General features: G+C 51.2%; 1 protein-coding gene and 1 long non-coding RNA gene across 4 annotated transcripts; one reads left to right on the top strand and one right to left on the bottom strand.

The window, feature by feature from the left end:
- Window positions 1-2,704: 2,704 nt before the first annotated feature.
- Window positions 2,705-6,237, bottom strand: LOC119802096. 2 transcript variants are annotated; one of them, XR_005283354.1, is made up of 3 exons: window positions 6,056-6,237; window positions 4,914-5,150; window positions 2,705-3,057 (listed from the first exon to the last, which is right to left on the bottom strand). It is a non-coding gene; the product is annotated as an uncharacterized LOC119802096 (long non-coding RNA). The 2 variants fall into 2 exon arrangements; XR_005283353.1 differs by having other exon boundaries at window positions 6,103-6,224.
- Window positions 6,238-6,522: 285 nt separating this feature from the next.
- Dnajb1 (DnaJ heat shock protein family (Hsp40) member B1) lies at window positions 6,523-10,326 on the top strand. 2 transcript variants are annotated; one of them, XM_038312721.1, is made up of 3 exons: window positions 6,523-6,831; window positions 8,257-8,837; window positions 9,048-10,326. In XM_038312721.1, the coding sequence occupies exons 1-3, from the start codon at window positions 6,621-6,623 to the stop codon at window positions 9,276-9,278; spliced, it is 1,023 nt and encodes a 340-aa protein (XP_038168649.1). In that variant the 5' UTR covers window positions 6,523-6,620; the 3' UTR covers window positions 9,279-10,326. The 2 variants fall into 2 exon arrangements, with proteins under 2 accessions (XP_038168649.1, XP_038168650.1); XM_038312722.1 differs by lacking the exon at window positions 6,523-6,831 and adding an exon at window positions 6,971-7,094.
- The last annotated feature ends 265 nt before the right edge of the window (window positions 10,327-10,591 follow it).

Here is a 10,591-nt window from a genome sequence, read left to right on the forward strand (position 1 = left end):
GGGTTTTCATACAAGAAAAATGAAGTGAATTAAGCCTGTTAAAAAAACCACCATGTCGGGCGATGGTGGTCCACGCCTTTAATCCCAGCACTCGGGAGGCAGAGGCAGCCTGGGCTACAAGAGCTAGTTCCAGGACAGGCTCCAAAGCTACAGAGAAACCCTGTCTCAAAAAAACAAAACAAACAAAAAAAACACTCCAAACATTCGGGAAGCAGAAGCAGGTTGATCTCTGTGAGTTCAAGGCCAGCCCAGTCTACAGAGCGAGTTCTAGGACAGCCAAGGCTACAAGAAACCCTGTCTCAGAAAAAAGAAAAACAAAAAGAGCTGGGCAGTGATAACACATTCCTTTAATCCCAGCACTTGGGAGACAGAAGCAGGTGAATCTCTGTGAGTTTGAGGCCATCATGGACTACAGAGCAAATCCCAGGACAGGCTCCAAAGCTACAGATAAACCCTTTCTCAAAATCCCGAGAGAGAGAGAGAGAGAGAGAGAGAGAGAGAGAGAGAGAGAGAGAGAGAGAGGGAGGAAGAAAAACGAACTCAGTGGGTTGTAACAGTAATTAAAGGAAAAGAGACCATGAAATTGAGAAGAGATAGATGGATATGCAAGGTATTGGAAGGGAGAGAGGAAGGAGGAAGATGATATAATGATACTTTCTACAACAGTTTCTAGATTAATCTTACTTTACATGTATGAGTGTTTAGGCTGTATGCATGTAGGTACTCCACATACATGCCTGTTGGATTCCATGAAACTGGGCTTACCAATGATTGTGAGCCACCATTTGGTCCTGGGAATTGAATCTGAGTCCTCTGTTAAGACCGGCAAGTGCTCTTAACAGTTGAACCATCTTTCCAGGACCCTGTACTTTAATTTGGGGGGTGTTCTGTTAACAAGTGTGTGCACTTGAGCGTACACACACACACACACACACACACACAAACAAAACACCAGCCCATAATTCCAAGTAGTCATGAGATTGAAACAGGAAGGTTGTAAGTTCAAGGCCATCCTGGGCTATGTAGCCAGATCATAGCCCCCCCCCACACACACAATAAAAGAAAAGACACAAAGAAAATCTGTGACAGTGGCCTTCCAGTGAAAGGCTTTGGGTTTGATTTCTGGCACCACAATCTTGAGGCAGAAGGGACTAGCTCAGTAGAGGAGGGGGAACATCAGAAACTAGACAGTCTCTTCCTGTTTCAGTTAACAGATCTAGAAGGCTAAGAAGTCCTTAAAGGCAGTTAGTTCCCTGATGACAGGTAGCAGGGCAGGACCAAGGTGAGTCAGTGCCTGTGACCCATCCAGTGGGAGTGCTGAGTTGAACTGAGCGCTCTTTGAGAACAGTATACGCTTTTAAGCACTGAGCCATCTCTCCAGCTCCAGGTTGGGCTCTCTGAAGAATCTTGAAGCAAGGTCTAGGTAATCCCTGAACTTTGATCCTCCACCTCCGCCTCCACCTCCTAAGTGGCTAGACTGGCAAGGGTGAAGGCCCGTGCCTAGTTCCTGCTTTGGATGGGTGTTGCTGGTGCTGGGGATCCCTGGGCAGCCTCACCTGACTTCTCGTAACCAGGCCATTAGAAGACAATAGGTCCAGCCCTGAATGAAGAATGGCCACTCTGTTCAAGCCTGTCACTGTGCAGCAGCTTTGTCAGGGCCTGTCTGGAGACAGAGCTTCCAGCTGCGCCCTGGCATACCTAGCACAGAGCTGATTCATCCCTAGTGACGGACCGCGGTACACCCATCATCACCCGCTGACTGCAAGTAGCAGGGCAGCATCAGGATCTGCTGAGGCAGAGGACCAGGGACTCCTCTACCCTGAGTTTTGGAGACCGTGAGGTCATTTGGATGGCGAGGATCTGGCTTCAATAGACAGCTCTCACAGTGCCCTGGTGAGCTTCCTGGGACTGCCCCACATTGTTTCAGAGTGTGACCCTGGCACAGAGCTGTCTGAGGGAGGCTGTGGAGCCAGGTTTTGACATGCTAGAGCTGTTCAGATGCTTTCTGCTGTGGCAAGAGCTCTGACAGACTCCCTAGCCCCACCCATCCCACTCACCTGTAATTCCTTTAAGATCCTAAGTTCAAAGACAGCCTAGGCTTTGTAGCTATACCTTAGCGAAAGAAGGAAAGAAACAGAAAAGAAAAAGGAAAAGAAAAAAAAGCGAGAAAAGAACAACACAAGACGGGTGGTAGTGGCGCACGCCTTTGATCCCAGCACTTGGGAGGCAGTGGCAGGCGGATCTGAGTGAGTTTGAAGCCAGTGTGATCTATAGAGTGAGTTCCAGGACAGCTATGGCTACACAGAGAAACCCTGTCTGGAAACAAAACAAAACAAAACAAAATTTAAATCTTTAAAAATAATGAGAAAATTTCATCCTCAAAGAATTCCCATGTCTCCTATCTGTGGCAGTTCCCCAGTCCCTAGCAACTGCTGATCTACTCACATACTTTGGTGTTTTCTGGAAGGTCATAGAAAAAAGCAGCACACAGCCTTTTGAGCCCGGCTTCTTTCACTGACATATGCATGTGTGAAGTGCGCTGGCATTGTTTCCTGTTTTCACGGCTCTTTTCTTTTTATGGCTGGATCATATTCCATTGTATGCATGGATCACTACTTGTACAGCCACTAAACCATTGCAGGACATTCAAGTTCCAGTAGCTGTTGCTAACCATCCAGAAAGCCTCAGTAAAAATCAAATACCGTTTGTTACACAGACTTAAGTTTATTCAGCTTTTTAAAATTATACTTACTGGGATGGAAAGATGGCTCAGACTTTAAAGGCGAGGCTCACAACACTTACACAACACTTACTCTGTGTGCACGTGGGAGAGGTACACATGTCACAGTTTGCATGGGGATGAGAGAACAACTTCAGGGAGCCAGTTCTTCTCTTCAGCCACGTGGGTTCCAACGATCAGACGCAGATCCTCTGCCTTGCTGGCAAGAGTCCCTCCGTGCTGTCTGTTCTGCCGTCTTTGAACATCGAGCATCTGTTTTGTGTTTCCCTTGGCTTCTTTTTTCTGACGCAGTATCTTGCGATGCATCCCAGGCTGCCCTGGAATTAGACATCCTCCTGTTTCAGCCTCTTTGGTGCTAGAATCAAAGCTATGTGCCACCATGCCCAATTTGAACATAACTTTTTATCGCACATAGACTTCCACCTAGGAATGGCAGTGGTGGTTAATGGAGCTGCCATGTTTTTCAACATCTCTGACTGACAGGTAAGGAGTTGAAAAGAGCAACAGTAAATTTTGTTTTGTTTTGTATTTGTTTTCGTTTGTTTTGTTTTTAGAGACAGGGTTTCTTTGTGTAGTTCTGGCTATCCTAGACCAGAGAGGCCTCAAACTCACAGAGATCTGCCTGCCTCTGCCTCCTGAGTGCTGGGATTATAGGTGTGTGCCACCACCACCACCTGGCAACAGCAAAATTCTTTAATGCTTTACCAACATTTTAGCCACATCACACACCAGTGCTCCACGTAAGGGCTCAGTCCAGCAAGCTCTTCCATGCTTTACTCTCTATGTAGCCTGGGCTAGCTCCGATAACTTAACCCGTTTCTGTTCATCTATGTGCCGCCTGCCCCCAGGCTCATTTTCCTCATCTGCACACTTCCCTTCCTGCTCGCCCTGCGTCTCATGGAATCTCCTTGTGACTCCCGAGACTCCGTCCCTCCTCTTCTCAGCGTTCTCTCTGTACCCAAAATCCTGCCTAACCATCAGCCAATCAGCTTATTATTACTAGCGAGAGCAACACAACTTCACAGTGTGCATAAGGAGTATTCCACGGCACACTTGACTCCGCCTTCCCTGAGCCAGCTGGGCTAGTCCTCTACATCCATTCCCAGCCCCCTGAGCAACACCCACATGGCAACACTAGGAAGTAAAATCTATTATGTCCATTTTATACAGTATAGACCTACTCCCAGGATGCAGGCCTTGACTTTAGACAGCTAAGTCCAAATGTACTACCTAGCTCCTGGCTAAGGGTCTGAGGCTGGTGAGGCTGTGCACACCTTTAACCCCAGTACTCAGAAGACAGGGGCAGGCAGATCTTGAGTTCCAGGCCAGCTAAGGCTACATGGCAAGAGGTATCAAAAAAACAGAAACAAATAAATAAAAATATTTTGTGTCTAGGGGTCAGCAAGACGGTTCAGCAGATAAAGGCCCATGCTGCCAAGCCTTAAAGTCTAAATCCAATCTCTGGGACATACATGCTGGAAGGAACTGACTCCCAGAAGCTGTTCTCTGATCTCCACATGGGCACCAAACCAGGTTCACACACAGTAAATGCAAACACAACTTCGTGCGTGTGTGTGCACATTCACTGTCCACAGAGGAGGAGGGCAGGTTATGGGGGTGCACAGGTTTATGTGAACATGTACATGAAGGCCAGAGGACTGAGGGAGCAATTCCTCGGGAGCAGTCTGCCTTGGTTTTGTTTGTTTATTTGTCTGACAACATTTCTCTGTATAGCCTTGGCTGTCCTAGAACTTGCTCCGAGATCCTCCTGCCTCTGTGCACTGGGGTTAAGAGTGTGTGCCACCACTAGGCAGTGTTTGTTTTCCACACCTGTTTTTAAACCACTAAAACTTCCTGATAGCGTGGTGGCAGGTCCTTGCCAGCTCTGTATTAAGGAGATTGAGGTGGGACAATTACAAGTTCAAGGCCAGTCTGGGATACAGGAGTCCAAGACAAGTCTGAGCTAGAGGGTCAGACCTTGCTTTAAAAACATTAGCAGTCACGGTAGTAACTAAAATACCCCTTCGTGACTCTGCCCATCACTACTTAAAGAGCGGGACACTTCCAGCCTTGAGGTTGTCCCCAAACACAAACATTTCCTTTGCACAATAGGTGGACAAGATAGAACCCTCCCAGACGGCAAAAAACCTTAGTGAAACCCAGTTAAGCCCACCGGAGGTACACCTGCACGTCTCCATTAAAGCCATACTCGAAATGTGAAGAGTCCCTCATGCTGGGTGCTTTCCCGCTAGGACCGCTCTTCTGCTCATGCTCAGTGATTTCCTGCTAGGACTGCTCCTCTTGTTCTTCACGCATGTTTTATTTCCACTCATCCGTTCTGAGGCGAGATCTCACTTTGTAGGCCAGGCAGACCTCACACAGGGCTCCTTCCTGTGGCAGCTTCCTGCAGCTGGAATTAAAACAAGGTGCCACTGAACCAGACCCTCTTGTTAGTTCTCTCCAAGTGATTGGTTCAGGACATCCTCTGCTGAGCTAGTGGGTTCCCTAGTTCCCAGTCGCTTGGCGTCGGCGGCTTAACTGTGTTTTAGATAGAGTCCTTTTCAGTTCTCTTGGGGTCAGTGTGGCAAGGAAAACCGCAACACACACACCCTGATCAACCATCAAGGGAAGGCTAGGGTCCTTTCTCAGGGGTCTCAGGCTGCGCAGGGCAAGGATCAGCAGAGCCTCTTATGCTGCCGGGTGCCAGAGAGGAGGCGTCAGCGTCGTCCACTAAACAACATTTGCCATTCCTTTGTCTTTGGTCTGTCTTAAGGACTTTCACAGATGCCAAATAAAGTCAGCTTCCCATATACAGCGGCCCTTCCCATTTTACAGATGAGCACAACTGAGGCCAGAATGGTTACTTTACCAGCCCAAGGTCACACAGTCAGGAAGTGCTAGGATCTGAAACGAGGCCTACTCTCTGGCTACAAATAAAGTCAGGCTTTCATGCTCTGACTTCCAAGCTCCTCTGCCTGCAGGAACTACCACCGACTGCTCCAGCTTCTCTAAGCCTGGCAGTTTCAGAAACTCTTTCCCCTTCCGCACTCGGCTGTATCCTTGACGTCCATCATCCCAGGCTTAGGAAACCTACAGATTCAAGTAACAGAGGTACTCTGTTCCCCCACAGCACCCACGTCAAACACCTGGAAATAGTTACGAAGCACCTAGTGGATCTTGAAAGAGATGCAAACCCACACAGCAAGATCCAATCTCTGCCTGGTGGTAAACTCAGACAGCAAAGGAAGTGCCATTTACCACGGACGCCAAGAACCCAGATAATCCCAGGAGGAATCAGCAGGAAGGAAGAAAAACCTGAGTAGCAGCCGGACTGGGGCGATCCCTCGCCAGACCAGCCTCACCTCGCTTTACAGTAACGGCCTGGACGGAGCCAGCGGCAGAAGAGGGCGGGGTGCGTGCTTGGAGGCTCGGGTCAGGCAGCTACAAGTCACCGGGCAGGACCGCCCTGCTCGGCACCTAGAGCAAGGGTGCGGCCGCCCGGAGCCACCGGCCTCTGTAGCCCCGCCCCTTCCCTCGTGTCGTCACGGGTGCGCAGTGAGAGCGGGCCGCGATTGGCTGTCTCCACCGCGGAGGCGGGACCCCCAGGCGAGGGCGCGCGCGCCCGGGGGAGGCGTTGACCAGGGTAGAGCGGGGAGGGGCGTGGCCCCGCGCGGAAGGCCGTTGGCAGCCGGGTCCCACCCCGGATGTGCGACGTCACGGAGCGGGCAGCAGCGATTGGCCGGAGTGGCGCGGCGCGCCGGGAGGGGCGGAAGGTTCTGGAGGGCTGGCGGGATCTGGAAGCTTCCGCCGGACGGGTATATAGAGTCCGGGACGGGGCAGCTGCGGAGCCGGAGGCGGCGACAGCTGGGCGGCGGTGGCCATGGGCAAGGACTATTACCAGACGCTGGGCTTGGCCCGCGGCGCGTCCGACGACGAGATCAAGCGAGCCTACCGCCGCCAGGCGCTGCGCTACCACCCAGACAAGAACAAGGAGCCCGGCGCCGAGGAGAAGTTCAAGGAGATCGCCGAGGCCTACGATGTGCTCAGCGACCCGCGCAAGCGCGAGATTTTCGACCGCTACGGAGAGGAAGGTACGCGTGCGCGCGGCCGGGGGTGACCCGCCGTTTGACAGGCAGGGAAACCGAGGCACCCGGGTCCTCGCTGAGGCCTCGGCCCGGGGATCCGGCGGCCGTACCGCCTCCGCCCTCTGATCGGCGGCCTCAGCCGGGAGGAGGAGCTTTGGGCGCGCCGCTCGCACAGAAGCTTCTAGCACGTCTGCCGCAGCCCCTCCCGGCCGGCCGCCCGCACAGGGCCGGAACGCTGCAGACGAAGGGCGGCGGTCGCGATCGCCAGGGTATGAGAATCTGAAAATTGCCCGGGTGTTTTGTTTCCCTCGCCCCGCTAGCCGGCAAGCTCAGTGGTTAACAACCCAGAGTTGAGCCTTTTCCGGTTGCAGTGCGTAGGAACTTGTCTGTAGGTGTTACAGCGTGACTGGGAGGATGGGGCAGTCAGGTAGATGTGGTGGCACCGACAACTGGAGGCCTTGCTGCCGAATTGTCACGGAGTAAAAGGGAGTGGTGTGTTTCCTGCTCCTGCTGCCATTAGCAGTTAGACTTGACATTGGTTTTTACCTAACTGGAACAAGCTTTAAAATATATATTTCCCCTTCCACTATGGTTACCGGGGCTTTTTTTTAAATACTAAAAGCAAAACTTGTTGAGCCTGGTGCGGGAGCTCACACCCCTACTTTGGAGACTGAAGCATTTTGTGAATTTGCCGCAGATCTGAGCCACAGAATGAACTACTGTTTCCAAAAGAACAGTGAGATTCCCAGCTCTGGGACGGCTGAGTCAGAAGGATTGCCTAAGGCTAACCTGGACTACTCAGCAAGTTCAAGTGCTATAGCATGACAGTCACAAGATCTCATTGTTCAGGCTTTTATTTATTTTTAATTTATTTTTACTTCTGTGTATATGAGTGTTTGTCTGCATATATGTATGCACATGCTTCGAGAGAAGAGGGTGTTGAATCCCCTGGAACTGGAGTTACTGCCATGTGGGAGTTAGTAACCGAACATGGTTCCTCTGCCATGGGAGCAATTTCTGAGCCATCACCAGCGTCTCATGTTGGAGCTCTGGCTGGTCTGGAACTTGCAGAGACCAACCTGCTTCTGTCTTCAGAGTGCCCGGTGGGGTTCCAGGCATTCAGCACCATGCCAAGCTTTTTATTTTAAGGGTTTGTTTTGCTGGGGTTTTTTTGTTTGTTTGTTTGCTTGCTTGCTTTTTGAGACAGGGTTTCCCAGGAGCTATGGAACTTGCTCTGTAGCCCAAGCTGGCATTGAGAGACCAACCTGCCTCTGCCTCCCAAGAGCTGGCATTAAAGGCGTGTGCCACCACTACCCGACTATTTTAAGGGTTTTATGTTTTATAAATGTGTTGATTTATTGCAGTGCTGGAATGGAAACCAAAGGCCTTGACTCTTCTACAGTAACTCTGACTTGTGATTTTGTTTTCCAGGCCTAAAGGGTGGTGGCCCCAGTGTTGGTAACAGTGGTGGTGCTAATGGTACCTCTTTCAGCTACACATTCCATGGAGACCCTCATGCCATGTTTGCTGAGTTCTTCGGTGGCAGAAACCCCTTTGATACCTTTTTTGGGCAGCGCAACGGGGAAGAAGGCATGGACATCGATGACCCGTTCTCTGCCTTTCCCATGGGTATGGGTGGCTTCACCAATGTGAACTTTGGACGCACCCGCCCTGCCCAAGAGCCCTCCCGAAAGAAGCAAGATCCCCCAGTCACCCACGACCTCCGGGTCTCCCTTGAAGAGATCTACAGCGGCTGTACCAAGAAAATGAAAATCTCCCACAAGCGACTGAACCCTGATGGAAAGAGCATTCGAAATGAAGATAAGATCCTGACCATCGAAGTGAAGAGGGGCTGGAAAGAAGGGACCAAAATCACATTTCCTAAGGAAGGGGACCAGACCTCCAACAACATTCCAGCTGACATTGTCTTTGTTTTAAAGGACAAGCCACATAATATCTTCAAGAGAGATGGTTCCGATGTCATCTATCCAGCCAGGATTAGCCTTCGGGAGGTAAGGTACCAGGTGGGAGGAATCATGAGAGGTGACTGCTGTGGGGAGCAGTGGGGAGGCTGGCTGAGGCTCTTCTGTGCCAACAGCGTGGGTAGATGTGGAGTGGGGGCTCAGCTGCATGGGTCTGGTGGTCCTGACCCTCTGGGTGGCCTGGAGGAGTCAAGCGTCCTAAGCCAGCTCCCATTTGACACAGTCCTTTTGCATCCCTAGGCTCTCTGTGGTTGCACTGTGAACGTTCCCACTCTGGACGGCAGGACCATCCCTGTTGTATTCAAAGACGTCATCAGGCCTGGCATGCGGCGGAAAGTTCCTGGAGAAGGCCTGCCTCTCCCCAAAACACCTGAAAAACGTGGGGACCTTGTTATCGAATTTGAAGTCATCTTCCCCGAAAGGATTCCCCTGACATCCAGAACCGTCCTGGAGCAGGTTCTTCCCATCTAGCCACCTGCACTCCCCAAGGACTGAGCAGGGACTTTTCCAGACCGTTCACTGGTTGCATACTGCGGGAGGGCCCAGGGAGGGCTTCTGCTCTGCCGAATGTTTTCCACAGAATATATTACAATCTTTCAAAGTCGCGCACTAGACTACAGTGATTTTTTGAGCGATAGGCAGGCGGTGGGAACAGCAGCCCTCCTGGAATGGAGCCACCCTCTGCACCCTAGCTCCTGCCCGAGGGTGTGAGGCAGGCCTGCGACTGGACTTACCCCTCTGCTGTCCTTTAGTTTCTGGCTGCCATGTGGCAGTGGCCCGCCATCTCGGGTGCCAGACCCTGTGCACTAGTCAGTCTCCACTGTGTGAGAGGTTCTTGTTTTCTTCTGTATTTGTCCCAAGCCTTGTTTCTCCCCCAGAAGAATCCTGTCTTGTCTTGGCCATCTCAAATTGAGACCAATTCAGTAGGACTGCCAGGCCAGCATCACAGGCAATACCTGGTTACAGGACCAGCCTCAGGTGGGCAAGTCTCACTGCCACCTCCTCCAGGTTTGAGACTTGAACAACCAGAAAATTCCCTGGACTTCTGGCTCTGTTGAAGTCAGCTGGTTGGCTTATGGTCACGGTGTTTGTCGGCCCAAAGGTAGTCCTTGGCCATACCTGGGACTTCAGAGACCCAGGTGATTTTTTTGTGTGTGTGTGTAATGGACTCTGAACTCTCAAAAGGATACATTCCTTTTGAATTTTGCACAGCCCGAAATATCCCTTTATATAAAAGGGTCTTTGCTTCTGATGAAAGGAGCACTGTGGAACGTCTGTAAATATGTTTTTATAATTCCATTCGAAGCTGGTGTGCACTCAGATGAAAGCAGTCCCTGTCAACTACTGCTGTCCAGGGCTGTGATGGAAGCAGACCTGGGAGTGAAGGTGTCTGTTCTTTGAAGCTAGCCCGGTGCTCTGACGTTTGACTCATTGTAAGTTGCCACTACGAACACGAGACCAAAGTGTGTGACTTGTCATTATGCAGTGTGACAGCATTAAAGACTGATGCTAAACCTCAGGGGAGCAGTCCTTCGACTCTGTTTGATGCTAAACCTCAGGGGAGCAGTCCTTCGACTCTGTTTGAGGGCTTTGCTGGGGGGAGGGCGGCATGGTGAGAGTGCTTCCTCATCTAAAGAAAGCTGTTTCCCTTCCTGGGACACATGGGCTTCCCCATTCTGAACCCCAGCATCACTGTGGTGAAGGCTGGGGTAGAGCAGGCCTGCCCTGAGCACCTTTTCTGCCTTGCAAGGCTCCTGGCCACATCTGGGGACCTAGTAACCAAT

The sequence above is a fragment of the Arvicola amphibius genome, chromosome 15 (assembly GCF_903992535.2).
Source record: "Arvicola amphibius chromosome 15, mArvAmp1.2, whole genome shotgun sequence".
NCBI lineage: Eukaryota > Metazoa > Chordata > Mammalia > Rodentia > Cricetidae > Arvicola > Arvicola amphibius.